Source organism: Clytia hemisphaerica, unplaced genomic scaffold, assembly GCF_902728285.1.
Source record: "Clytia hemisphaerica strain Z4C2 unplaced genomic scaffold, Clytia hemisphaerica genome assembly, whole genome shotgun sequence".
Lineage (NCBI taxonomy): Eukaryota > Metazoa > Cnidaria > Hydrozoa > Leptothecata > Clytiidae > Clytia > Clytia hemisphaerica.
This window is the reverse complement of record NW_027103286.1, coordinates 1289069-1316218: the sequence shown is the minus strand read 5'-3', so window position 1 is coordinate 1316218 and position 27150 is coordinate 1289069. Positions and strand designations below refer to the sequence as shown.

General features: G+C 35.4%; 4 protein-coding genes across 5 annotated transcripts in view; 3 read left to right on the top strand and 1 right to left on the bottom strand.

The window, feature by feature from the left end:
- Positions 1 to 2954: 2954 nt before the first annotated feature.
- LOC136806242 (uncharacterized) lies at positions 2955 to 11181 on the top strand. Of its 2 annotated transcripts, XM_067062808.1 has the most exons (6): positions 2955 to 3159; positions 3375 to 3432; positions 4395 to 4560; positions 9016 to 9165; positions 10453 to 10655; positions 10961 to 11181. In XM_067062808.1, the coding sequence occupies exons 1-5, from the start codon at positions 3079 to 3081 to the stop codon at positions 10619 to 10621; spliced, it is 624 nt and encodes a 207-aa protein (XP_066918909.1). In that variant the 5' UTR covers positions 2955 to 3078; the 3' UTR covers positions 10622 to 10655; positions 10961 to 11181. The 2 variants fall into 2 exon arrangements, with proteins under 2 accessions (XP_066918909.1, XP_066918903.1); XM_067062802.1 differs by lacking the exon at positions 10961 to 11181 and having other exon boundaries at positions 10453 to 10952.
- Positions 11182 to 11222: 41 nt separating this feature from the next.
- LOC136806233 (complement component 1 Q subcomponent-binding protein, mitochondrial-like) lies at positions 11223 to 23443 on the bottom strand. Its single transcript, XM_067062794.1, has 6 exons — positions 23248 to 23443; positions 21630 to 21718; positions 20757 to 20809; positions 15070 to 15175; positions 13196 to 13408; positions 11223 to 11495 (listed from the first exon to the last, which is right to left on the bottom strand). Exons 1-6 carry the CDS (start codon positions 23411 to 23413, stop codon positions 11346 to 11348), a joined length of 777 nt encoding a protein of 258 aa, XP_066918895.1. The 5' UTR covers positions 23414 to 23443; the 3' UTR covers positions 11223 to 11345.
- Positions 15541 to 18242, top strand: LOC136808033 (uncharacterized). Its single transcript, XM_067064656.1, has 3 exons — positions 15541 to 15741; positions 15853 to 15984; positions 16271 to 18242. Exons 1-3 carry the CDS (start codon positions 15541 to 15543, stop codon positions 18158 to 18160), a joined length of 2223 nt encoding a protein of 740 aa, XP_066920757.1. The 3' UTR covers positions 18161 to 18242.
- Positions 23444 to 23928: 485 nt separating the features above from the next.
- The window catches only part of LOC136806275 (mediator of RNA polymerase II transcription subunit 15-like), a 41477-nt gene continuing 38255 nt past the window's right edge, over positions 23929 to 27150 (top strand). The window contains exon 1 of the mRNA XM_067062837.1: positions 23929 to 24025. Coding sequence (XP_066918938.1) covers positions 23964 to 24025 — 62 coding nt within the window. The 5' untranslated portion in view covers positions 23929 to 23963. The remainder of the gene's footprint in view (positions 24026 to 27150) is intronic.

The window sequence follows — 27150 nt, the reverse complement described above, 5'->3', positions numbered from 1 at the left end:
ACAAAAATGTCTCTCACAGTCGAACCAATAAAGATACTCAACCAATAAAGATACTCAGATTCTGTTTGAAGATTCTGAAAGATAAAAGGTTCACCCCGGTGTTATTTGGCAGCAATAATTTTTTGGATTTGCTTGAGCACTCGACATACCACTAGACCCATTCCCCCTTGGAGACGACCAATTAGATGACTAAGAGAACACGTGACTAATATAGGTATTTATTTGGGTTTTAATATCATTAATTTCAATGAGATTTTTGAATATATCATTGGCTTGTTTCATGTTTTCATAGGATTTGAAAATGAAAATGAAAGTGAAGAGATATTTCAAAATTGAAATATCCCCCTAGTCAGCTTTAACAGCAAGCTTTTTTTTTAACAAGTCTTTTTCTATTTCATAATGGATAATCTTAACTTTTTGGGAAAAATCATCCTAAACTATTCTTACGGTGTTCTTAGGTTTAGATCCAAATTCAACCTAAATTTAACATGTCATATTACTAAAGCATAAAATGGCATTTTCGTGAAAGTTTTGAACCTTGCTTGGGGATAATTTACAGTTGAAAATGCTCTAAAATGACATTCTTAGGTTCTGCCGCCGAACTACATGATGGTGATATTTTTAGCATATTCTTAATTTTTCGGCCAATTCATCATGGATACTTTTATAAAGAATATTTTTATTAAAGAAAAAGCGGGTACTCTTAGGTGCCAAATAAACGGGGGGGTTCGAATAAACGGAGGGGTTGGAAAATTTTTGAAATTTCAATAAACGGGGGGGACCTAATTGCCGGGGGGGTTGGAAATTGTACTTATGAAAACCCAAAAATAAGGTAAATATAGGCTAAAATCAGGCTTTTTGGAGCAAAATAAGGGGACTTCTTTTAGCCAAGTGAAAATATTCTTTAAAATTAATAAACGGGGGGGTCCTAATAAGGTCCGGGGGGTTGGAAAATTTTCGAAAAATTAACAAGCGGGGGGGACCGTTTATTTGGCACCTAAGAGTATCATTAAAAAGAAAATTTCAGCCAGAAGCAGTCTCTCACTTATCTTCCTCCTTGACGCCCCTGTCTCAGTGACCCGGTGAGAAATATCTAGCAAAAGGGGATAAGATAAAAGGGTTGGAAACAAATGGAATCAAAAATGTCTTGATTTAAATGAAGATGGATTTCCAATTGTTTGCAACTCAAAAGTCCAGTGAGGATTCTAGAAACTAGGAGTTGATTGTAAGTTTTCCGACAGGGACAAATTTCACTGGGGACGATTCATTAGCCGATTTTCCTAGTGAATATAGAGATTTCCACCGTGTCTGTGACATGGGGTTGTCCTTTGCAACCAGTCAAGTCAATATTGTTTTTCTCCGAAACAGAAAGAAGTACACGTTTTTTTTATAAGAATATCCAAAATTTTTTAAGCCTTCGGATGTTCTTAACTTTTTGGGTTTTAAGCCTAAAAATGTTCTTATAATGTTCTTATTTTCACCATTTGCTACCATTTTTTACCCATTTTACTAAGAAATCGGTTGTTTTCGAGTTCGCAAAGCCTTTAAATGTTGTTTTTGTTGAATGTCTTGTTTTTAACATTTTTGCCATTGAAGCCTTATGTTCTCATATGGTTTGTTCAATAAACGTGTACTACAGTATTTGTCTTTTGCAAATACGACATTTCTCATAAATGGGAAACCATCCACCCTCTTCGAATCGAATGTCCAGCCGACAAACTTATCATGGCTCATGGACTAGAATTCATTTGAAATATCGAAGATAACCACGACAAAGGAAGAGCTGACATCTTGCTTGTACAGTGAACAAAAAAACTTCAAAAATGATATCTTTTAATTTGAATACTTTGATTGGGTTGGCTTGGCTCTTTTAGAAGAAGTTTGCTGCTTAAAACACCCCTGTGTCACAGCCTCACTGGAAAATTTGCCCCAAATTTCGTCCCCGTTGGAAAAATACCCTACAATTTCAACCCCACTGGGAAATTGTCTTTAATTTCATCCCACTCCAAAACCATTCCAACTGCAATTTTGAGTAGAGAACAATCTCCATAGGACAATAGGGATTTCGATAAAAATTTTCATCCCCACTAATGGAAAAACTGCCATCGGGGTTGTGAGACAGGGGTGTTTTAAGTGAATGCCTTTATTATAATTTCAAGTCAGGCATTGATATCATTGAGATTACATTTTCGGTCTTTCCTTTCAGAGTGTCCTTTCATCCGATCACACCATTGAGCTTCAAGCCCGAAGGGCTAGAGGCGAGACTCCTGGATGGGAAATGAAACCACTTATTTCCCATCCAGAACGCCCGCGCGTAGTTTTTATACAAACGCCGGATTGAAACTAAAATCTATCGCTAGATTTCAAAGAATATAGTCCTAAGAAACAAAGGAACCACTAGATACAATCCGTTGTCATGATTACGACGCGTTCTATGCGCGTTTCGGATGGGAAATAAGTGGCTTCAATTTCTCTTGCCTGAGAAGGGTTAAAGTTTCGCCTCTAGCCCTTCGGGCTTGAAACTTGATGGATCATACAGCCTTCAGAGTTCTTATACAGCTCTTCATTCGGTTTCCTGAGTATCTGCCCAGCTGGCACACAACGTTGTTTCAACGTTCACAACGTCCATATAACGTTAAATGAACGTTGAAACAACGTTGCGTGCCAGCTGGGTAAAGCACCTAGGGTCACGTGGTAAAGGCAATCCCAATGTCCGTATAACGTTAAATGAACGTTGAAACAACGCTGCGTGCCAGCTGGGTGTATACAAGAAAGAAATGAAAACATCTTGAAAATAATTGAAAGTTATCAAATTCGATATAATCTAATGAAAAATTTATTACATATGATATATGAAACATAAAAATACCTTTTTTTTGAGAACATATCCAGCATCGATTTTATATATACAATTTTTCGGCGAAGAGAAATTTTAATTTAATTCAAAAGATTTTAAACCAATCGTCTGGTTTAGACGTATTTTTTAGCTGGTGAAAAACGTTGGCATTAATCTATTACTATTCTACCAGAAAGTGATCCTTTGGTAAACTTTTACTCAAGTATTTGATATTCTAAAAAATGAAAGGAAAGACATTAATTTTGGTCATAAGTATCCAGTGTTTTGTACACGTTATATCAATGGTAAATACAATGAAATGTGTAAGTGTATTTTCAATGTCTCAATCTTTTCGGACTAATTATGACTTATAATAAAAAGGGCTAAAATGTGCCAGAATTTTAGATTTATTTACAGAAAAAAATGTTTTTATCAAGTTTGAAAAGCATCCAATTTGCTACACTTGAGATTTAAACATTGGTTTTTCGATGATGAAATTTTTGACGAAAAACATTGATTTTTGGTTTTCTTGTTTTAGCAATCGAAGAAGCCGTTGAATAACCACGGTGTAAGCCCTATCACATTCATTGATAAAGGTAAAAAGTATTGAAAACTTACTACTGTAGAATTCTTTTGGTGTATACACAATTTTTTTATAAGAACATCCACAATTTTTAAAGCCTCCAGATGCTCTTAATTTTTTTAAGTTTAAGCCAAAGAATGTTCTCAACCTGTTCTTATTTTCTTCACCATTTTGTGAGTATTTTTGTGCAATTTCGAGAAGTAGGGTGTTTTAGAGTCCACGAAGTCCTAAAATGTTTTTAAACGTGCTTTTATTATTTTGGCTATTGAAGTATTATGTTCTCATATGAGGCCACCCCAGCGGACCTTCAATTCACGCAATCACGCAATTTTTTTTCCAAAATTCACTTATTCGCGCAATGTTTTTTCGCAATTCACGCAATTTTTGTTCATGCAAAGCTTTCCAATTCACGCATTCACGCAATTTCTTTTTATTTTCATGCATTCACGCTGGGGGGGGGGCTCATATAGTTTGTTCTTTTAAAAACGTGTATTCTCAAAACTGTCAGTTTATTTATTATCAGGGAAAGATATTCTTGTATGAATCTTGATCAATTTACGAATTTTCTTTTTAGCTAATCGAACACACTTGCTTCATTGACCCACTTGATATATTTCACAAAGAGGAGACTGCTAACATAGAATAGTGCGCTCCTCCCTGCCTAGGGAATAGAAAACCTTGATTTAAGGGATGGAAGGGATAAAACTTGCAATAGTCGTCAATTAGAGTATGAAAAATAATTTCCCGTTCTAATACACCTTTTTGACCGTAGCGCGGTTAATCTTTGTCCGTTTTACAACCGTCCCAGTCTAAAAAAAGAATTTGATCAAGTTTAGGGTGGTAAATTCAATAATAAAGTGGCACACGCTTGACCGCGCGACTATGGTCGAAAAGGTGTATGGGACATCAATGCTTTCAATTGTTTGACATTCAAATTCTAAAATTTACTGCTCAAAAAATCCAATTCTTATTTAGAAAGGAATCCTTCTGCTGGCACTTTATTGGCTGTGATCCCAAGAATGTCTACAGAGTGGAGTGTTGAATTTGATATCAAGCTAACAAAAGATCCCATATACCATTCAGTACACAGTCTCATTCATTTCACGGCCACTGGTAATGAGTTTGGAGCTGTTGGTGATGTGTGAGTTAACAACCGTGAAAACTCTTTAACTTGAAATATGAGCTGTGATGGTAAAAATGTTCGTGCTGGCCATCAGCAATAACTAACAGACTTAATTAGACTTAACAAGAAGCCGGAGCGGCGTGAAGGTCCAGCTGACGTGGCAATAGGGCCGAATGTTGTTCGTACCGGGTTCCTTAAGTGACGCAAAAAAATTTCCTTCCCAACCTCCAGTCTGAGCTTCTATTCTTTGACACTTTCTTTATATTTTTTTAAGAAAGTTTTTGATGCATTTCCCGAAATTTCGAGACTTTTGCCGCCGATGGGATTCGAACCCACTATATTCAAAGCACCTATGATTAGAATGCCAGCGCCTTAACCACTCGGTCATCGAGTCACGACTGCATTAAGGAGTTCAAAGTTCCTTATAAACATGGTATTTACTTCAAACTCTACCCGGGGGCTAAAACCCTAACCATAGGGGTTAACTCCCATCCCCAACCCTAGCCCTAGCCCTAACCCTACCTGAAAGAACCCTTTAATCTAACCGGAAAATTTGACTCTACTACCAATTCAATCCAAAACATAGGTCAAACATCGCGCGGGTAGGCGGGGCAAAAAATCTAGATCGGCGGTTGGTTTAGCCTGGACTTGTTAATTTATTGCGCGCACAGGCTCCGACAAAGACAAAATCTTTTCGATCAGTTGCTTTTTAAAGGTCCATTCTGCTGCGCGCTGGACCAATAACAGATCAAACTAAAAAAAAACGAAAAAATGCTTCCCAATGAAGCTAGTGTTGCCAACTGCAGTCGATTCAAAAATCTTTTTCGGAGCATGTTATGACGACAATTTTCAATACAAACCCCTACAGACAAGATTTTTAAAAAGTTTTCAAAAATAAATTTCAACGTTTTCCTTTAAAAGATCGCGAAAAATGGCAAGGGGTTTTTTTTTCGAAACGGTAAATAAAATCCGCCATGTTTCCTGCTAACGTCATTAATCAACCAGTAAGATTTACATTTCAAACTACCAAAAGATGGATATTGAAAAGTTCTACACGCTTTTTAAAAATAAGAACAAGAGCCGCAAAGATGCGGATTTATATTTCCTTTACAAATGATAAAGTAATTATTGATGTCCTTAAAAGATCAAAGTGCTTTTCAATTCATCATGAATACTCTTAACTTTTTAAGGAAAATCATCCTGAAATATTCCTAAGATATTCTTAGGTTTGGATCCAAACCCAGCCAAAATCTAGCATCATCAACAAAATCAAGCAAAGCTCTGACATTTTTTTAACCTTTAAGCATTGCTGCGGAATAATTGGCAATTTATTTGTAAAATGCTCTAAAAATGGCCAGGCTCAGTTGCCAAATTCCATGATGCCGTTATTCTTACGATATTCTTAATTTTTTGGCCGATTTTATCATAAATATTCGTATAAAGTATATTCTCATAAGAAACGTGTAACAGAAATGGTATGTGCACATATTATTATTTCGATGGCTAGATCATGAGACATTATACCGTGAAAAGCACATGTTGAAATTATATATCGACCTGTGCCGACCAAGCGAGATTCTATTCAGCGCTCGCGCAATCAACGCAGAGAAAAGTAACCATGACGACAATCCAAAATCTTGGATTAAGTTCAAAGTTGATATTTTTATTTGCGTCGTTGATCAATGCCTTTTAAAAAGAGTCAGCGATAGAGAATCATAACATAAAGGTCTGTCTATTATTTCAACTGAAGTAACATTACGATAATTTAGTAGCCAATTAAACAGCCCCCCCCGCTTGTTAATTTTTCGAAAATTTTCGAACCCCTCCGGACCTTATTAGGACTTTAAGGAGTTTATTAAGGGCTCTGACCATAGTCAAAAATTGATTTTGGTATCATTGAGCATGAAAGTTATCTTTCAGGTCCCCTCACACTTTTAACAAAGAATTGCCTTTACAAATTGCTCTTTGATCAAATCCCATAAAAGTAATTAAGAATTTAAATGCAAAAATGACGTTATGAACTTTAAAAAGACGTTAATATTAATGTAATATAATGTTGCATCACCCTCTTTTATAAAAAGCTTTAATGGGTAATTAACCTTTTTGTTTCGAAATTTTTTCAAACTATCCACAACGAATATTGAACTGTTTTAAAATTTTCGGAAAATTTTTCTAAATTGATGCATCAAAAGTAATACAGTATATGGCCCCCAAAACGGAGACGGCCCCCAAAACAGAGGTTTTCATTAAAAAGAAGATTCTGACTTGTAGATTTATCAGAATTAAACGATTTTTGTTTATTTTGAAAGAATGATGGTTATACTTAAAAATGAGCATGTTTTTGCTGGTTTGAGACGGATTCAAAATAACATATTTGCGTCTAAAGGAAATATTTTAACACTTAAATTAGATAAAAATTGCATATAACTCACTCTAGCTCCTTGGATATTGAAAATAAGTTATGAAAATGGGGTATAGGAAACTTTCTACACCTAATGCCGTTCAGAAAATGCAATGAAGGTCAACCAGTATTTTGGAGCCCTAGAATCAGCATTGACAAAACCGAAAATTCTAAATATGAGAAAAAGCAAAAAATCTTGGAATTCTATTCCTATCACCTTGAGTTAATAATTTACAACAAAAAATTAACATTATATATAAAATTTTTCGCTGAATCAGCAAAAACGGCAAATTCTGTCATTTTTTTGCAAAATATAGGAGAAAAATATCTTTAAAGCTTAATATTTTCAGTTTCAGTTAAGCTTTTTTTCTAAAATTTTCACAGCTTATTCCATACATGAATGGAACTATTTTCAAAAGAGATTTGTTTTCAAGAACTTGATTAAGACGTTGTTAAATCAAAATTGTCATTTTGAAAATTTCTAAATTTTCAGTTTGGACTTTGTAATATTGAAAATCTTGAAATATTTCATAAAAATCATAAATTTTACATCCATCGGCTCGTAAATTTAAGGGAAAACACAAATATTCATAGTTTTTCCCCCTTTTACCACCGGGCTTAATAATTTGATTTTAACTATACCTCCGTTTTGGGGGCCCCAAACCTGCATTTTGACAACCAGGGGTATACTGTAAAAATTTTATCAAATAAATTTATGCCCAAAACCCTCTAAATCATATTTCAAAACTATGGTCAAAATTTTGTATTCATATCTTAAAGATATCTCGAGAAATCGCTAAAATTTCAAACCTCCGTTTTGGGGGCCATTAGAAAAAAGCTACCTATCTTTAAGCGATTGAAAAATATTGTTGAAATTGAAAATTTTGAAAAAGAACTTCCAGGAAATAAAGTAGAGATGTTAAAGGTTTTCATGCAGCAAAAATTTTTGTAAAATCTCTTTTCCTCCAGATTTGAGAGAAGTTTCAAATTTGATCGCCGTTTTGGGGGCCACATACTGTAGCTGTTTTTCTATGAACAATTGGGATGAAAAATAGGTCAAAAAGCACTTTTTTCAAGATTTTGAGACAAGAAAGCTTTTAGAAAAATTTTCCGAAAATATATTTTTAGGTCGGTAAAAGATACACCACCAAAGGAAATTTCTTGAAAAATTAACAAGCGGGAGGGGGGAGTGGTGGTTGGAAAATTTTTGAAAAATTAACAAGCGGGGGGAGGGGGCGTTTATTTGGAACCTAAGAGAAACTGCGAGCCTTCATTCTTTCATGGATTTTTTTATATAAGTAGAGGGATATCTTATAGCGGAGCTGGATAACGCACATTTGAAAAAGCCTTGTTCTATCTCTGTCCCTGACATTAAAATTTGATATGGAATTAAACTTTTTTAATTACAAATTCGTGAAATTTGGGTTTCTTTTTAGCCAATGATTCTGCTGCTGCATTTATTGTTCACGATTAAAAACTTTTAATTATCAAGAGGGTCTGTAAAAAATTGGTGAATGACAATTTAAAAAAATGAAAAACATTGTAAAGTTATAAGAACTTTCTTCTGTAAGATTATAAATAGCTCTTTTTTTCATTTGAAATACCGCGCTACACCGCGGGGTGCCTCACTTTCTAACTGATATTTTCAGATAGCAAGTCGGTATGTCTGATTAGGGAAAAAATTTCAAGTCAATTGAAACAATATTTGTCAAAATATTTAATTTTTAAAGAGAAATCATGAAAGCTTCTCAAATTCATAACACACGCTGATAAAATTAGATTTCATTTACAGAGAAGCTTTTGAGGTATTTTTTGCAAATATTATTTTGATGAAAAGCGGGAACATCATAGCAAAATATATGCAAACGTACTGCATGAATACTTTGTCTGCTTCATTTTTCTTATAAAAACAGAACACTCTAGGGGACAGAAATGGATTTCTATTATGAACAGTTTACAATAGAAAAGACAAAGAAGCAATCCGCTAAGGAATTCTCGTCCTTCATCCAGCTCCGCTATAACATATCCCTGATATAAGTATTACAAAATTGTTCGAAAAATTATTTTTTTAGATGTCCAGCAGTGTACCTCGTTCTTGGCGAAATCTTCTTCGTAACAACTGTTAACAATATACCCAGTACTGACTTCGGTTTCAATATTGGACTTCATTATTATACCAACTTCAAGATACAACAGCGGTATTTATCAAATGGAAAATATAGGTTAGTATTAGTACACCCGGGAGGGGGGTACTAGGGCTGGCGGATGAGGGGTATGTGCGGACGGGACCTCCGAAAACCGACTCTTAGAGAGGTTGATTTTTGCTGAAAAGGTGACCCTTAGAGAGACTTTTTTGAAAAATTTCCTTCGATTTTTTGAAAAAAGTGGTACCCTTAGAGATTTTTTTATAATTTTTTCACCTGAAATCAAAAAAATTGCCTAAAATGGTGAATTTTCCGACCCTTAGAGAGACTAATTCAAAACTTTCTGATTTTTCCTACCGTTAGAGAGACTTTGAAGGGTGAAAAAGCCGACCCTTACTGTCCGCACATACCCAGCACCCATTTTTGCCTAAATATTCCCCAGGTTAGTACACCTCTTTTTATGTTCTTCCGTTGAACTTTTTTAGGTGATAAAACATCCCCAGAATTTATTTTGATACCCGGGGGGGGGGCAGTCAGGCAAATTGACCGACGGGTATGTGCGGCGGTTAAGGGTATGTTTTTCAAAATAGCAGAAATGCACTGTAACGGTAGACTTTAGACTTTTGATAAATGCACTGTTTGAGTGGAAATTTCAGCAAATCTAGGAAAGATTGCTAACTTTTGCCCGAAAATTTTTTTGCTCTAAGAGTTTAAAATTTGAAAAAATGCACTGTAAGGGTATGAATTTCACCGATTTTTTTCTGCACTGTAAGGGTACGATTCTAAGAGCCAATTTTTTCGCCGCACATACCGTCAGTGTTGGTAAACCCACTGCCCCCGGGTTTTGATACAGGGGATGCGTATCGTGTATAGAGTTCCCGTCCGATAGTTACGCCAATTTTGGGGTAACCTATTTCAAAAGTTTCAAAAATCCAATGATTGTATTAACCTCTAACCATTCAAATTTTTAGTTATAATCAAGTTTCTAAACTAAAAAAAAAACAAAGACTCTCGGACGGGGATTTTATACACGATACGCAGCCGCTACTTTAGGCGTACAAACTTTCGCGAGCAGAAACTTTTGCGAGGACGAAAAATCGCGAAATTCACGACATTTACTTTCGCGAATTTAAGGTAAAATTATTTTTCGTGAGCGTAAACTTTCGCGAATCAAGACGTAAAATTGAGAATTTTCACATGAAAAGATAACTTAGAGGGACAAATACTTCTTGGATTGGCATGAAACATTTGTCCTTTGACTTATTAGTCTTTTAGCAGGCTAAAAAGTGGCATAAAAGTTTTTCTCCGCTGTAGATTATATTGGAACAGACATTACACTATACATTTATTCCTTTGTTATCCCAGTTACAGCGTGTCAGCCAATGGAACCATAATCCACAGTCTGATCAACCACAATGCAACACAGTTTTACAATGTTATGGTTTACGCTAATTACCCACGGTTCAATGTTCATCTCAACACTCCCGTCGATTTCGCCTTTGTTAAGGACTTGAAATTCACTAATTTCTTGTAATACACAGGAAAAACAAACTTATATAAAAAGCAAGGTAGATATTTATAATTGACGCTTGTTTTGCTTTAATCAATCGCCACTCTCAAAAGCTCACCAAATCTGACCTTCACGTTTTGAGAAAATTTAGTCAAATTTGAATTTGGGTGAAAAATCCATCCTCATAGTGCATTTTCTTGAAAATCTTTTATTCAAAGGCAAAAAATTTTCAGATTTCCCCCACTAAACATCAAGAAAAAGTTTCAGGTTAGTGGGATGGAGCATGTTCCATTGCACCAACTCGAAAAAAAAAACTTCTCGTGTCCCCAAGCTTTAATAATTCTGAATTCTTTTTTTCCACAGTGTTGCTGATCTAAGATTGAAGTTTCATTCTTGTAAAAATGGTAATTATAGCGCTATTCTACAAGAAGTTCATTATTTTCTTCTTCACTTTCTTGGACGAATTTTTAAACACAAATTAAGGGAAAAATTTCCGCATTAACGATACCAAACTTTAACGTTTTTGTGAATGACATGGCCTAAAAATGAACGTTTCAGTAAAAATTTAGGGGTTATTTTCGAAATTGAGGTTAAGACACAAATATTATATAAGTGCACTAAAATATTGTAAATTGTAAATTTAACTATTTATTTGCCAAGAAAAAATATGATGCACTACTATAAACTTCTATATCTACAAAGCGAATAAGAAATATATAAAAAATAGAAAAGTTTCCATGTAATATTTTCATTTTTCTTTTGCGAATACCTGTAATTCCTTAAGAAATTTGACGTACTGTTTGTGTTCTGAGGCCGTACTGAAATCCAGGAGGTCGTTCACGAAAGCTCCGGTAATTCCACGCTCCAGTAATGTCGTCATTAACATACTGTACAGTTCCTGAAGACGATGAAAAAAACAAACTTTTAGAGATCCTAATGGGCTCTTCCAGAAAAAAATTTGAATATTGGAGGTGGAGGGTATAACATTGTAGAAAATTTACCCTCTAGCATTGTAACATTTTACCCCCCCCCCCCCGCCTAGACAACTAGGTCTAACCGCACGGACTAGCATCAGTCGAACCCCGGACTCCGATACAGAGCGCATTTACAATTTATTCACTACCCCCGGACAATATATCCTCACTCCCACCCCCATGTACGAACATCTTCTGGAAGAGCCCAATGCGTTAGCAATTTCATCAAGTCTCACTTCTTTTCACAGTATGTAGTCTTGGTAATACTTGGTAAAGATGCAGAAAGGTTACACAAGTCTAACTCTCACTTGTCTAACTGTGGGAATACCTTAAGGGAACTTATTTTGGCGGGAACTAATTTTGGCGAATTTGGCGAATTTAGACAAAATTCGCCAAATTTAGTTCCCGCCAAAATTAAATATTTTGCGCACTCGCCAAAATAAGTTCCCGTCAAAATTAAATTTTTTGTTTCCTTGCCTAAATAACCCCAGAAATTCATCAAAATTGCTCAAAATAAGGCAAAATAGAACAGATTTACGCTGTCATTCGCCAAAATTAGTTCCCGCAAAAATTTAAAAAATTTACTATTCGCCAAAATTAGTTCCCGCCAAAATAAATTTTTTTTAAGATTTTCGCCACTCGCCAAAATTAGTTCCCGCCAAAATAAGTTCCCTTAAGGTAGGTAATACTTGGTAAAAATGCAGAAAGGTTACGCAAGTCTAACTTTCACTTGTCTAACTGTGGGAATAGGTATTAACCCAATTCAGAGAATACTGCACAGGAGTGCAAATTTTGGTAGTAAACCACAATAATTGATTGGGAAGTTGAGTATGTATAAGACATATTGATAACATAAAAGTGAGGATTGTATCGATCTGGAGAGAATCTCAACGTAACATTCTAGTAAACGAATCTTAACAAATCATCAAAACAGAACAAGATAGAACGCTTTGACCTTAAAAATGTCGAAAAATAATTGAAAAGAACGGCCGAGATTTTTTACGGATCAAGTATATATTATCCGTTGCTTTTACAAGACAATACATAACAAATATCTCATGGTATGCAGAGGGGTTCTAGGTCCCCCCAGAAAATTTAGCCCCCCCCCTAAATATTAGGTACCCCCTGACATAAAACCTCTCAGCCCCCAGTAGAATAACCTAAGGTAAGAAGGATCAACAGATAAAATAAAGTTGGACTAAAACAATGAATCTGTGGATTGAAAGCAGAAAAAGATTACTCCCAATTTTAAACAAAGCCAGCCCCCAGATCTTTCACATGCAGTTGTAGGACCCCCCAGCAATATAGGTACCCCCTAAAAAATTAAATTTTGTCAGCCCCCAGCCAGAATATGGTAAAAAAAAAATTAGGCCCCCCCTAATCTCTGGGGGGGGGGTTCATACCATGTTGGTCTCCAAGCAAGACCTGCTCAACTCTCTCTATTTCGAACCTCTATAATGATAAAACATTGGTCTTCTCAGCTGGAAGGCAGTGTTAAATTCTCCCTGTAACTCCAATCTCTCCCTATTTCGAAGAAATCTTTTGGTTCCTTGAAGATCGAATTAGAGAGAGGAAGTCTTTACAGTACTTTAAAAACGGTTCAACTAAATAAGACCCTACTTACACCGTCCATATTTTCAGTCTCGGCTTCGTATGCATCTTCCATTTTCATTGATTGGTCATAAATTTTCAAACTGTCAAATCGGATGAGGTCGAACTGCTCCTCGGGATCATTTTGTCCTTCCTCTTCTGATAATTTATTGTATAATGCATTGAAATGCAATGTCTTCCCCGACGGTTTCGTGATCTTGACTTGGAAGCTTGGATAAGACACGATCTAAAAGAATTAAAAACTTTTTTTATGAATAATGTTGTAACACGAAGGGAAAATAATTTTAGCGAAAACTTATTTAGGCTAATGGTTAAACTTTTCAATTTGGATGAGAGATAAGACCTTTTGATGAATTTTAGGGGTTATTTTGGAAAATTAAAAAAAAAATTAAAAAAAAAATAAATTTAACGACAACTTTGACTAGACTTGTCAAATTAGCCAACATAAGTTCACTTATGTAACAATTCTTGATTTCTAGAAGAACCAAGTCTTTTGGGTCTCTGATGAGTATGAGTTTACATGAATACGTAAAGGCCTGCATTAATAAAGCAGTTGTACCTTAATAAGGAAAATAAAATAGGGCACATGTGACTTATCTTAGGGGAATATGTAGTGATATTTTTTGAGCTTAAAACCCTGCATATTATATACCAATCGATCAGAAATTTTATACTGATTAAGAAAAAGGTCAGAACTATGGTCTGAAAATTTCGTTATCAAGAGATACGAAGTACTTACGTTTTCTAAGCTTTGAAAACGAAAGTACTTCATAGCTCGAGATAGAAAAATTTTCAGACCATGTTTCTGACCTTTTTCTTAATTAGCATAAAATTTCTGATCGATTGGTATATAATATGCAGGGTTTTAAGCTCAAAAAATATTTTTCTTAGGCAAGCAGAGCCTAAGAGCCCATGTGACGAAAGAAAATTTTGAATCCGCCATTATGGATTTCGAAATTCATATAGAAAAAAAACTTTTCCTGAATTTTATTATTTGAACGGTAGGCAAGACCCTCCGAAAATTTCAAGTAAATCAAGTAAGCCAATCAAATGTTACAGCCACGCAAATTTGGAACCAAAAATAGTCATTTCAAAAAATCAAAATCAAAACTGCTTCATATCTCCAGATAACGAAACTTTCAGACCATGGTTCTGACATTTTTCTTAATCAGCATAAAATTTGTGATCGATTGGTATATTATATTACTATGTTTAAAGTTAAAAAAAAATTTTTTTCAAGCAATAGGGCTAGAAAGGGTTGAAAATCTAAAATCCGGCATTATGGAAATTTGTGCCTGATCCAAATAACGCCACACACGTTTTCTGACTCTTCAAGGACTATACTTTCATGATCAAAAGAAAAAATGACTATACGCCGATGTGCATACGAGACATAACTCAGCCCCTAGAGTAAGTAGGATTTATATATATTATATTCGTGCTTATGTGCAGTATATAATTTTCAAATACACCGTTTAGGAGTCTCACCTCCTCCACCGTGTTCCACCGTGAAAACGGTAGGTAAAAATGCACACTTTAGTACTGTTGAAGGTTAGAGGAATGTAAACATTGTCAATTTTTTTCTTTCCTTTAAAAAGAATGACTTATATATTTGAACATGATATCAATGATAATTTTATGGATCTCTCCTGAAAATTTCACAAAAATTCACCAAGAGGAAAAGAAGTTATGATTAAAAGGAGTTCTTTACCTACAGTTTTTCTGCTGAGTTTCCTTATGAAAACCAAATTTTTACCTACCGTTTTTTTACGCTCTCTCCCGTAGTTTCCCGCGATCACTAAAATCAAAACAATGGAAAATTGTTTGGACGCGTGCGCAGTCGACACTACTAAACGGTGTATTGACTCAAATTGAGTTATATTATACCTCTGGTAGAGAGACATCATCTTGGTCTTGACTGTATTCCGATTCTTCAATGTTCAATCCTTCATCCACATTCTCGTTCTCATTGATATTGAAAACGACGTCAACTCTACATGAAATAAAAAAAAAACACGTACCTTAAAGGGGAACTTAACATTTTTTGGAATTTTATTTTAATGGTGGGAATTAGTATGTTTATACATAAAAATCACATAAAACTCTGTTTCACCCATTACATTCTTTAAAAACTCTCACCGCTTCTCTTCAAAATACGCTTTAAAAATCCCCCTTTTTTTGTTTGCTAAAGCCAATTTACGTGACGTCACATCGTTCAGAAAGTATGTTTCTCTCTTTCCTGTTAATAAAACCCATAAAAATGTCTAAGCGATTTAAAATTTTGAAGAAAGTTTCTGCTTTCTCTTCTTCTTTCTTTGAAGTTTTTAATTGTGAAGGAGGTTCAAAATTTTTCAAAAAATGCCAAATTGTGGAGCACCTAACTGCACAAATAGAAGTACAACTCGCCCTGACCATAAATTTTACCTGATTCCAGCTGAATCTAGAGACAAATCTTTAAGAGAGAAATGGCTAGCACAGATAAAAAGAAAAGTGATTCCAAAACACCTATATATATGCTCAGATCATTTTGAAGCTGATTGTTATGAGAAAGATCTTGAGGTAAGTGCTTTTCTTCTTAACTACATACATATTTCTAACTTCAAAATAAAAAGACGCCTTGTCGAGTTACAATCATGATATGTGTAAAATATCTTTCTCATCTTAATCCAGGCTGAACTTATGAGAGGTGAAAACAAGATGAAACTGAAAAAGGATGCTGTTCCGACCAAATTCATACATAGTAAACCACAAAAGCGCCGTCTATCATCAATGCAGAGAGAAAATGATAATGCAAAAAAACAGGTTTGTGAAAAAAAATCATACACGAAAACGACCTTTGTCTGTGATCACTGATGCAACGATGTTAGCTTATTGAAGGGAGGTGGGAAATTCCTCTCTTCCCACCTTCGAGCCTTATTAAAACAGTAATTTATTTTGGAATATTATGCTCATATGGAAAAGCATGGAATTCATAAAGGTATGGGTGTAATCCCATTATTGATGTTAGCGTACCTTTTTCTTGATACAGGGATGTATGAAGTTGAAGAACTGGAATATTAAATTATTTTTTGCTCCTTTCTTCTCTCAGTTTATCGAGGCTGTTTATGCGACTTCCCCAGTTCCAAAAGATGATCAACCTACTATCCAAAAAAAGTACATAGACAAAGGTGTTGGCAATCGCTCAGTGAAAATGGTGAGCATCCGAACACAGTGCAATACCAGTCATTTTCCCAGCGTTCCGAATTCTGCCACCAAAAAAGATGAAAGCGTACTGAAGGTTAAGATACCAGTGAAAGTAAAGAATCCAAAACTCACAACGCAAGCAATCAACACGGACATTTCGTTCCGACCAAGCGATAATGTTTCAATGACTGTTGTTGAAAGATATGATGATGAATTCTTAGAAGAAACTTCCGAAGCAACACCTGATGCCCCGTTTGATAATGAGAAGGATCAAGATTTTGAACCAACAGAAGAGGATAGTGAAAGTGAATTAGACCAGCCCACAAAGGAGACGAAAGCATACGAGAATACCCGACCAGAGCAAAGTGCGGTCTTTTTAGTTTTTTGGTCCTGTCTCTTACCACTGCTTCAAAGATGTCTCCATTGCAGTGCTTCTGCCACGATCATGAAAACTTTTGTCAAAGGCACGATGGTTATAGTTGAACTTTTTTGTACCAACAGCCATTCAACGAAATGGTACTCGCAACCTCTAAGCCGTGGAATGGCTACAGGAAACATCATGATTTCTGCCGGTATTTTGTTTAGCGGAAGTACCTTTCAACGGATGAAGGAAATAACTAACATTTCAAACATTGCATTCTTAAGTTGCACTACCTTCTGTAAAATCCAGAACTGTCTTTTATTCCCTGCTCTCCACCGCGTTTACACAACCAACAGGAGACTTTTGATCGACGTTCTAAAGAAGGGGAAAGAAGTTAATCTACTAGGCGATGGTCGCTGTGATTCCCCAGGTTATAGCGCTAAATATGGCACTTATACTGTCATGGATGGAACTTCTGGACAAATCCTGGACTTTCACGTTTCCCACTCAAAAATGTGCGGCAACTCAGCAAGGATGGAGCTTGATGGATGTAAAAAGGTTTTGGCAAGGTTAGAGAATCGAGGTGTGTCAATTGATAGCCTTACTACCGACAGGCACGTACAAATTAGAAAGTTTTTAAGAGAAACAAAGGACTATTTAGATCACCAATTCGATATCTGGCACCTTGCACGTAGCATAAAGAAGATGCTCCTGAAAATAGCTCGCAAAAAGTCTTGCTCTGAGATTAATGCATGGATTAAGTCCATAATAAATCATTTTTGGTGGAGCTGTGCATCCTCGAAAGGTAACGTTGACGAGTTGACCGAAAAGTGGGTAAGCATTTTAAACCACATAACAAATCGCCACACCTGGAAAGGCAACAAATTCTACAAGCGATGTGCACACAAGAGGCTTTCAAAAAAACAAAGATCAACAAAGCCATTTCTGAAAAGAACAAGTCCAGCTTTTATAGCTCTCGAAGGAGTTGTAAAATCAAAGACCATTCTGAAAGACTTAAAACATCTGACCAAATTCAGCCATACAGGAGTTCTAGAGGTCTATCACTCGCTATATAACAAGTACAGCCCTAAACGCCTACAGTTCTCCTATCGTGGAATGGTTGCCCGTGCACAGTTAGCTGTACTTGATTTCAACAGTGGTGTTGGTCTATCCCAAGCCAAAACAAAAAGTGGCAAGTGGAGGTTCAAGCAGCAGTTTTCGAGAGTCACACAATCATGGGTTATGAAGAAAATAGCATCGCCTAAAGAGCGCGTGTACATGTATCAGTTAATGGACGAAGTGATGCACATGCAACTTTCAAAGGAATCCTACTCTCTTCCATCACTAGGAAATGTACCATCAAATATTGCCCCTACAGATAAACCTAACAAGGAGGAAGCAATAGAGCAGATGCGAACAAGGTTTTTAGTCTAAGAATATTTTTAAAATTGTTAGTATTTTGATAAAATATATCTTTCTTATCTCTCATCAAAAAAAATTAAATGTATCTATTATTCTTTGAATTTAAACTGCACATATTTTTCGTTTGTTGACTTTTCAAAACGCTCTCTAATTTTCCATACTGCGCAAGACGGTATCACTTTTCGTTCCCCTTGTTGTAGATTATCATAAACCCAGAAAACAAACTGGCGATAGGCAGCATAACGAAATGCTTCGTTGGGAATCTTTTGAGGATTCTGGTCTTTATTTGGATCATTATTTTGTTTGTAATACTTTTTAGCGGTGATTGCTGCTTTTAGAGAATGTTTTGAAAGACAGACACTTTCAAAACCAATAGATTCTGAAATACATTGATTCCCTTCAAAATAGTCATCCTTTATTTCGTTTGTGTCTAAACAGCACAAGCTTTCCACCTCTGTTTCCATGACTTTGCAGCTTCCGCAAAGACACCAGTCTGTATTCCCTTTCCTTGGCTTTTGTTCGTCATTTGAATTATTACTAGCGATACTTTCTTTTCCTGATATCTCGTCCTCGCTGCAAGACATTTCTTGAGCACTACAGACAGGCTCAAAGTCAAAAGGTCTCAAACCATCGGGCATGGATTCGTCTGAACTTGACTCGTCTGATGACGAAGAGCTTTCTAGATCCGATTGTTCTGTTTTCGATGTAGGTGAAGGTCCTGGTTCGTTAGGCGTGTTGTCTGGTGTGTATTCGTCTTCACTTGACAGACATTTTTCTGATAAATCAGAAATAGAATACTCCAAGTCCGGACTGTCATTGAAATCGCCATCATCACTTAAATCTACAGAATACTGAAGTTGTTCAGTATCTTCTAAAACGTTTTTGACAGTACCTCTCTTGTTTCTTTTCATTTTCCAATACTTCTTTGCCAGTAATAACTTCACTGTATCTAATCTAATGTAATATATATCAAAATCTGAAGAGTTTTGAATATCTTTTAAATGACTTATTGAAATTAGATTTTAATAATCTTATATTTTAAAACGTTGAAAATTAAAGAACATTTAAAGGTTATAATAGCACAGAATAACAGATATTTTCCTCTATATATCTGTCCTCTTTTTTGGTTAAGTATTTTTACAAAAAAATCGTTTTCTGAACGATAACGCGTCATAAACAGATGTATTACCCAGACCTCTAACAAAAGACGCGCACCTTCATTTTTATCTAATAAAGAGAGATCTTTTTTAAACGATGTGAAGTAAAAACGAAGGAACTGAGTGGGGAAACCTTTTGGAAACAGTTTCAAATCAATGTATGAGTCTGAAAAAATCTCTTTTAGAATTTTCAAAAATTTGTTAAGTTCCCCTTTAAGGGAACAAATTTTTGCGGAATTTAATTTCGCAGTTTTTTGACAAATCCGCGAAACAAGAATATTCTCATGATTAAAAAATCACCTATAGAATTGATTGGTGTTTTTGGGGCAAAATGAGCCATATTTTTTAAACAAAAATTCTTCTCAACCACAAAATTAAATTCCACGAAAATTTCTTCCCTTAACCCTTTCCGGACGCACGGGCCACTGGGTGGCCCATGAATCGTGTTCCTATATGACGCACGGGATAGCTTTGTAAAAGATTTTAACAGTTTTCGCGCCAAAATACAATAACATGGTTTTGAATAATGATTTTGACATAAATTTCCCGTAACCTGCAAAAAACCGCTTTTCGATATCTTGTTTACAACTAGAATTATAAATTTTCAATGTTTGTTGTAAATTTACTCAGGCTAAATCTGTAAGGGAAAAATTGCTCAAAAATTTGGACAAAAAATCACTTTACTCAGATTCTTGGAAAGCTTTTGACATGAAATTTTTTTTACCCGGCCAGTAATTCAAATCTCTAAATCATATTCAAAGTTCAAGGCGTAAAGTAAATGCCTTTAGCTCTATTTCTTTATTCAAAGTCAAAAATCTTCCCTTTCCGAAAAAAAATCTGCCGATTTTTAGGTCACGTGACCAGGTGTCAGCCATATTTAAAAATTTTTTTTTGGTATTTCAAAACCCTTATTACATGTGAAAAAAACAAGGTATTACTTATCGTGATATCTTTTATCGATCACTTTCTATTGCAATTTTAGTGAAGCCAGTCAAAAATCAAATTTTTGTTTGCGTCATATAACCGTGAAATCATGCGTCCGGAAAGGGTTAAGGTACACGTTTCTTCTTTTATAAGAACAAACTATATAAGAACATAAGACTTCAATGGTCAAAATATTGAGAATAAGTTAAGAACATTTAAGGCTTTGTTGACCCTAAAACACCCAATTTCTTAGGAGAATGGATAAAAACACTCACTCATTGATGAAAATAAAAACATTTTTAGGCTTTAAAAACTCAAAAAGTTAAGAATATCTGGAGGTTTCAAAATGTTTGGATGTTCTTACAAAAAAAATACGTGTATATACTCGTGAACCTTTTCTATTAGGAAATTCAATAACCAAAGTAATGCAGATATGTAGACCACATTCTTTCTCCAGATAGCTAAGATAGCTAAGCTCACATTCTATCTTTCTCAAGAATTAAATAAAAATTTGGTGAAGTTTTTACCTTTCTCCATTGAAGTTTCTTGACAAATTAACTTTCGGACCCTGGATATCCACCTAAAAAATATAAGTCATACAATTTCATTGTCTATAAATGACGTATAAAAGAAAAATGATCTATTTCAAATTTTTTTTTTCAAACGGTCTATCATGACAAATTCTTAATTAGAAGCAAAATCATAATGGGCTTTTCCAGAAAAAGCTAGAATATGGGGGGTGGAGGATATAACAATTTTCAGTGATTTACCCCCCGGACAAAGTGACTTTTGGTCCCCGGATAAGCATCAGTTGACCACAGATATCTAAGCCCGAAGGGCTAGATTTGCAACTTTAAGCTTTCTCCAGCAAAAAAAAGTGAAGCAAAAATTTGACTTTTTAAATTTCGTGCCGATGGATAGGATCTAGCATTTTAATTGTTTTCGGAGCGCGAGATCAAAAAACGTAGGCGGCAAACGCTATTTCACATCTCTCAAACCGGTGAAATTGCATATTTTAGTCACGTGACTCTGGTAGGAAATCCTTCCAAAGATGAGCTTCACTTTTTGAACAAAGCTGCAAATCTAGCCCTTCGGGCTTTACAGATATCTGTGCAGTTGACCCCCCGGACAACCCAAATTACCCCCGGACAGAGCAAATTTACCACCCCCCCGGACAAGGAAAATTTTGATGATTTTTTGCTACCCCCCAGACAAAATATCCTCCACCCCTCATGTACGAACATTTTCTGGAAGAGCCCAATAGAGGTTACAGGAAGTTGACTAAAAGAAAACTTCACCCTAATTGTATAAACCACAAACTATAAGACTTAAGTAAGACTCTGGAAACTTTTAGAGGTGCGTACAGTACTGTTACAGATAATAATGTACGATAATCATACCGTAAAATTATGCAATTCTGGCCCGTCAGTCACATTTTCTTCTTCATAAGCAATTTCTTCTTTTAAAAAGTTTGCCAAGTCTCCGTCACCTAAAACAAAACCAAAAAACTTTTTGAGTACAAGTTTAGAATAATCTTAATCTCTCAAATTAAATTCAAGCCTAAAGATTTTAGTACCCTAAAGCCAGGTTAACAATACCAGGTGTGCAAGAAATAAGTTAGAATTAGTGAAAAATCTACAAAATTTGCCTTGTTTAGCAGGCAAAATTGCTCTGATTAGGGTAATTATGAATGTCCCGGGGGTCAATTTATGCTTGTCCTGGGGGGGGGGAGGTATATTTCCAAAAAGTGTTAGATCTTCCACTCCCCATATTCAATTTTTTTTCTGGAAGAGCCCAATCAGCATCACTCTCGAAATTTTGGGGTCAAAAATTAGATCCAATTTCAGGATAAATTGGATATTTTCAAGATTTTCTAATTTTAGTCGCAATTTATAAAACACTTTATTTGGGCGAAAGGTAATAATTCACTGTCTCTGTTCAATAAGAATTTAATAATAGAAATGATTTTCTTATTCAAGCATGACTTTTGATATTGCGGACCAAACTCAACGAATGACTCATCAAAATCTAAGTTTAGCCTTTCTCTCAGTTTCTCTTTCTAATGAAAAAGTTTTGAGTCCTAAAAAAAGTCATAACTTGATAAGATATGCATGATTATTTTAGTGTTCATTAATTTTTTTAAACATGACATTGTCATTGGAAAAGGTCTACATATACATATAGTCTTCCTAAGGACCCTGCCGACGCACCGGACTTAACGAACACCGGACACGCGAAAGTCCGGTGTAAAATGAGAATTTTTTTTACCACCGGACAATCTCTACACCGGACTTAAAGAAGTCAGATGTCCGGTGTTGAAGAAGGATATTTTTTTCCACCGGACAATCTATCAAAACACCGGACATGACAAGTCCGGCGTGGGTCCGGTGTTTCTTAATTTTTTGTTTCATAAATGTCTGGCGTCCAAAATTCCCTGTATGCAACACCGGACTCTGACACTGGACTCTGACACTGGACTTATTGCATCCGGTGTAGCGAAAGGATACTTTTTGCCACCGGACAAATACACCGGACAGTCCGGTGCGTCGGCAGGGTCCTTCTTCCTACTGTCAAAGATTTACAAAAATGCAGCCTAGGGTTAAAGTTTCTATTACAGGGGGCAGCAGATTGAAATATTTTTTTGAAATTCAAAAAAAAAAAAAATTGACACATTTTGTTACAGTCCAGACATCCGCGCTCGATAGGGTCGATCATCGGAACGGCTTGATGACGGATCGATATGTAATCGATGAATTACTTAACGATCCTATTGAGCGCGGACGTCTGGTACAGTATATGTTATATGACTACAAAATGGAGCGGAACTTAGGTATATATATAGCATTACAGAAATCTGACTAGCTAGAGTTCCAAGTGCATTTTTAGTCTTAAAGTTCCTGTCGTCCACCCCATTATATTGGATTTTCTCAGGAGGAGCCCAATGATTTGAACGTAGCATGCGCACCTTTTTGGGTGCAAAAATGTGGCCCTACAAGGCAAGGTTTTTTGTTCTGTTACCTTCAGTGTGAAAACATCTACAGCTTGACTGTAAAATAGACCTGGATATATTATTGGGTGCAAAATTTTGTATTGGCTTTCTTATGACAGTCTTAGATGAGGTTGAACAAACAACAGCTTGCCCACAGGACTTTGAAAACCTGAATAAACTTCTTGCAAAAGACATTTGATATTATTTTTGTGGTCTAGGTTTTTTCTAAAAATAAAAGAGAAAAAAATCTTAATATTTATAATTGTAAATAAAAAAATGGACAAGCAACTTGACTGTAACTACTAACTAATCCTCAGTTCTATCTGTATCAAGAAATTTCTACCAAATCCTTCCTCCAGTTAAAGTCGGCCATGTGCTTCTGATGAAATCCATGCTGTTCTATTCTAGTCTACTCACTGACCTGTAAAAATATTAAGGTTATTGATTAAAAAATTCAAAACCCTAAGAAATAAAGAAGACTTGAAACGGGCTTAAAGCTTTTCAAAATTGAAAGGAGATTTATGAATATCTTTAAAAAAATTCATTGTATAATTATGAAAAATGATGACAACAAACATTTCTTTAAAATTTTGACTGAGTTGTGAGTTTGAAAAATAATTTTTTACTGCAATGTAAGTCTGTTTTTTACACTTGTTCAATCGGTCATGGCAGAGACTATAATAGAGTGTATTATTTTGCGAAGGGAGCGCATGAGCGCGGAGCAAGCCAGTCAACAAGAAGCAAGATGGCGGCACAGACGCAGGACTGGGCAACTCAAAGTTTAAGACAAATGGTTATCGAAGAAATGTAAGTCGTAATTTCTCTACGGTTTCAAATCAAAATATTTAAGAGATTATTGAATAGAAAATCTATGGGATTTTCGGCCATTATCAGCATCCAAAAGGGTATACGTCTCAAAGTCAAAAGCTAAACTATTGCGGGGAACGATGCTAAAATATCCAGGTCGATAATAGCTGTTTCGAGTGGCTAGCGCTTTGAATTTTAGAACCCCCAGATAAAAGATTTTGCCGTGCCTCGAACAAGAAGTTTGAAAAAACTTACCCTACCAGAGGTGCCAACTCTCACGCATTGGGCGGTCATCGAAAAAATGCTCCGTTCGCGTCGCAACAGGTGATATGATATGATATGATATGATATGATATATATTCTTGTATGTTTTGATATGAACTCTATGTACACGAGTTAACCCATTGGGGTTTTCGGCCTATGTACAGGTTAAAAATTTAACTATATCAATAATATTGTTGATGATAAAATGACAATTAAATTGAGTAAATAATGTAAGGGGAAAAGAAAGGAAAAACTAAATAAATGAAATAAAATAAAAATATAAAAAAATAAAAAATAAAAAATAAAAAATATAAACTATAACTAAGAAAATCGTAGGTTAAAATATGATAAACTGTGTGTAAACTAAGTAGCAGTTCCTTTATTTAGTAAGTGTATTTGCACCAAGAAAATAAAATTGGGATCAATATTTTTATGATTTCAAAGTGCTGGAAACAGAGAAGACTTAATGAAGAAACAGGTATGTATAATTATTTACATGTAAACAAAAGAAAAAAAAGAAAAAAAAGAGATATGTTAGTCGTTTTGCTGAAGAAAACGTTCCTTTAAGTTTTTGGTAAAGGATGAAATGGAAGAGTCTGGTTGATATAGGTCGTGACAGTGGGCATTCCAAAATCTACATGAGAGAGTTTGAAGTGGGAAGTATGTGTTGATATGGTTAATAAACATTCCTTGATTGTCAGCTTGTCGTGTGTTTATTTGGTGTAAGAGGTTACTCTGATTAATCATTTGTTTAATGTTTTCAGGGAGAATTTCTTGTTTAAATTTAAAGATTAACTTACAACACTCGATTTGGTATAGTTGGTCTAAGTGAAGTACCTTTGAGTTACAATATTTATTAATAACTTTATCAGCTTTATTTACCAATTTGTTTAGGTGTTAAAAATGCAAGCGGGTGGACGGGCGGTCAAAGACATTCCCGGGTTTTTTTTAATCACGCCAGCAACTCAGGGGCGGGTGGTAACGCGAGCAAAACAGTTTTTCAATGGTCGTCAGAGCAATTGAGAAAAAAGCTATACTTTAAAAGAACAAATTGCTTTTCCCAGATTTTTTTCCGCATCTCTGCACTGGAAAATCAGCAGAAAATTTGACGCGGGCGGGTGACGCGAATAGAACAATTTTTCGATGACCGCCTTGGACGTGAGACTCACGCATAGACCTTTTTTTAACGAGGCAGCCATGTTGAATAATTATGTACTCCAGCATAAAAACAATGATACAGCCATGCATAATTACTGTATCATGCATATTTTAAAAATTATGCATGGCTGTATCATTGTTTTTATGCTGGAGTACATAATTATTCAACATGGCTGCCTCTTTAAAAAAAGGTCTATTCCAACACTGTCTCACACAATTTTTCAAAAGTTTGATTTCTCACGCACTTTTGATATTTGAAAGAAATTTCCCCGATTTTCCGATTTTCGGAATAAATTTCCCCGATTTTCCGATTTTTTGGAAAATTTTTTCCGTTTTCCGAAGTCGGAAAATCGGAAAAATTGGGCTAAGATTTTGGATTTTCCTTCAAAATTTTTATCTCACGCCAAATGAACATCTTAAGTTGGCAGGTCTGCCCTACTCATTTTCAAATTTTGAAGGAACATGAAGACATGATGTGCTGATTTTTTCTGCAAAAGAAAGCTGAATAAATTCTCTACACTTTGGAAAAAATACTTATGTTAAAAGAGGTTTCCTTCCTTGAGATGTAAGGCGCTGTGGTATAGTGGTCATTGACCTTGGTTGCTGCACAGGCGACTGAGGTACCATTCCCACTTGCAGCGGTTCACTTGGCAAGTGAATGAACCTTCGCCCGGGTCAACCCATGCCATGTGAGGGGAATTGGGTAGTCAGTCCAAGGTGCTGACGGGGTGCTCATTGAAAGCGTCTATAGTTGCGAAAATAGGCCTCAAAGCCTCCTGCAACTCAACCAAATAGAAATAAGCTTGAATATTTTTTTTCGAAAATCTATGTTTTGTTACTGCCGCACACGCCCGACCTCCCTAATTTGAGGGCTATGCATGTTATAGCCTCCCACTGATGCAAGTTACCTAATCTCACGGTATATCGTGGCGTGGTGAGATCTTTGTTTTCAAGCTGAAAATCTAAAACAAAAGTGAGACTTATAGCGCAGGGCTCGAAATAACGATATTTAGGTGGTCGGACACATTGTCCGATCAAAAATTGATTTGGGTCGGACATGTCCTAAGGCTTTTAAAGTAAAATGGGTCGGACATGTCCGATTGATTTTTATATGGGGTCGGACATTCGTCTTTCAACTTAAAAGCAAAAGGTTTATGTACGTAGCTACTACAATGAATCATCCCAGACATAATTGAATTTAATTGATTAATTTTAAGCCTCTATCTCCAAAAATCATGATCGATCATATAAATACTCAAGAATGCTTGAAATACTAAATTTCCTTATAAGGAAAATCAAAACAAACGATCGCGATTTATTTGAGTGAATAGGAAAAAAGCAGGTGCCTTATTTTGTTTTTGTTTTTGTTTTTGTGTTTTTACATAAGAATAAACCGAAAGTGTGTGGAGCCACTTCAATTTTTTTCTTTCTAAACAATTTTCTTTTAAAAGGTGTTACCTATTAAATGGTAATTCAGTTTTGTGTTTACCGATTTTTTTCATCTTTACCGCATTTTTCTATTAACAATTATGTACTTCCACATTGATCACTGGTCAGAAGCCCATGATTTTTACTTGAAGCATGCTTTCATTTGTTGAGGAAAAACATCACACAAAATGAATATCTAACACTAATGATCGCAACTTTGAGAGTTTTTTTTTGTGTAAATAAAGAAGTTACTAATTCTATGTAAATTGTAATTT